Source organism: Atta colombica, unplaced genomic scaffold (genome assembly GCF_001594045.1).
Source record: "Atta colombica isolate Treedump-2 unplaced genomic scaffold, Acol1.0 scaffold15, whole genome shotgun sequence".
In the NCBI taxonomy this organism is placed as follows: domain Eukaryota; kingdom Metazoa; phylum Arthropoda; class Insecta; order Hymenoptera; family Formicidae; genus Atta; species Atta colombica.
This window is the reverse complement of record NW_017259239.1, coordinates 1,059,163-1,060,250: the sequence shown is the minus strand read 5'-3', so window position 1 is coordinate 1,060,250 and position 1,088 is coordinate 1,059,163. Positions and strand designations below refer to the sequence as shown.

The window sequence follows — 1,088 nt, the reverse complement described above, 5'->3', positions numbered from 1 at the left end:
ATATATAATATATACACACACATACATATATTGTGTGTGCGTGTGCGTGTGCGTGGCGTGTGCGTGTGCGTGTGCGTACATGACACTCATCAACTAAAAGATTCCAACACATTTTTTTGATGTGTTTCGGAACTCATCAGTCTTACTTGTAGAGACTAAATGGTTAGATTCTATAAGAATTAATCGGTGAACAAACTGCATTCCGGAACCCATCGAAAAAAAAGTGTTGCAATCTTTTAATTGATGATAAATAGACGATCAGATTTGCGGATATTTTTTTGCAGACATACATAAAATATGCAAATTTGTACAATATGCACAAATAAATATGTATTTTTAGAATGCTTTTTTAATAAGACAAATTTCTATTTTGATGCTACTTTCTAATATGCTTTCTAAAAAAATATAAAATTGCATAAATATCCGTCTACATATAAACGATAATTTATATTTATCGCACTAATATCAAATGTTTTGATACTGAATTTTTCCATGAATTTCAATATTATTTATTATGATTTTCCAATTTTCAGAGTTGCATATCTCTGGAATTAAGTTTCACGTTAAAATTATGTAAAAATAATATGTTATTTGAGTACGTGTTTATTAATTACAAAATTTAATTTTCAATTTTACAAAATTTAATTTCCAATAAAAATTATCCATGAAGCTTTATTTGCGAAAGATTTATTACTTTTTATTTATGAATTATTGATACCGGAGTATTAAACAAAGATTCGATTATGAAATATTATTGTTAATAACAATGGAAAATTGCTATTATTAATCGCTATCATTAAAAATTGTATTTATGTAATTGTGAATGGATTTGATATTCCATTTATTTACAATTCAATGATACATTATTAATCATGTTATAGATTTTACGTAGAGCGTATCAATAATATGTTTATATTTCTTGTATTGACTGTTTCAAGTCATGGTACGACTACAAACTGCGATGGGAGCCGAAGGAGTACGGTGGAGTTCACATGTTGCACGTGCCGTCCGATCACATATGGCGGCCTGACATAGTACTTTACAACAAGTGAGTTCATCAGCTGCGTTTTGTTTCGGATTTTGGTTAT

At 28.8% G+C, this 1,088-nt stretch overlaps 1 protein-coding gene across 1 annotated transcript in view; it reads left to right on the top strand.

Annotated features, from left to right (window-relative positions):
- The window catches only part of LOC108685264 (acetylcholine receptor subunit alpha-like), a 333,770-nt gene that overhangs the window by 177,872 nt on the left and 154,810 nt on the right, over positions 1-1,088 (top strand). Inside the window, exon 4 of the mRNA XM_018189965.1 lies at positions 939-1,048. Within this exon, the coding sequence (XP_018045454.1) occupies positions 939-1,048 (110 nt within the window). The remainder of the gene's footprint in view (positions 1-938; positions 1,049-1,088) is intronic.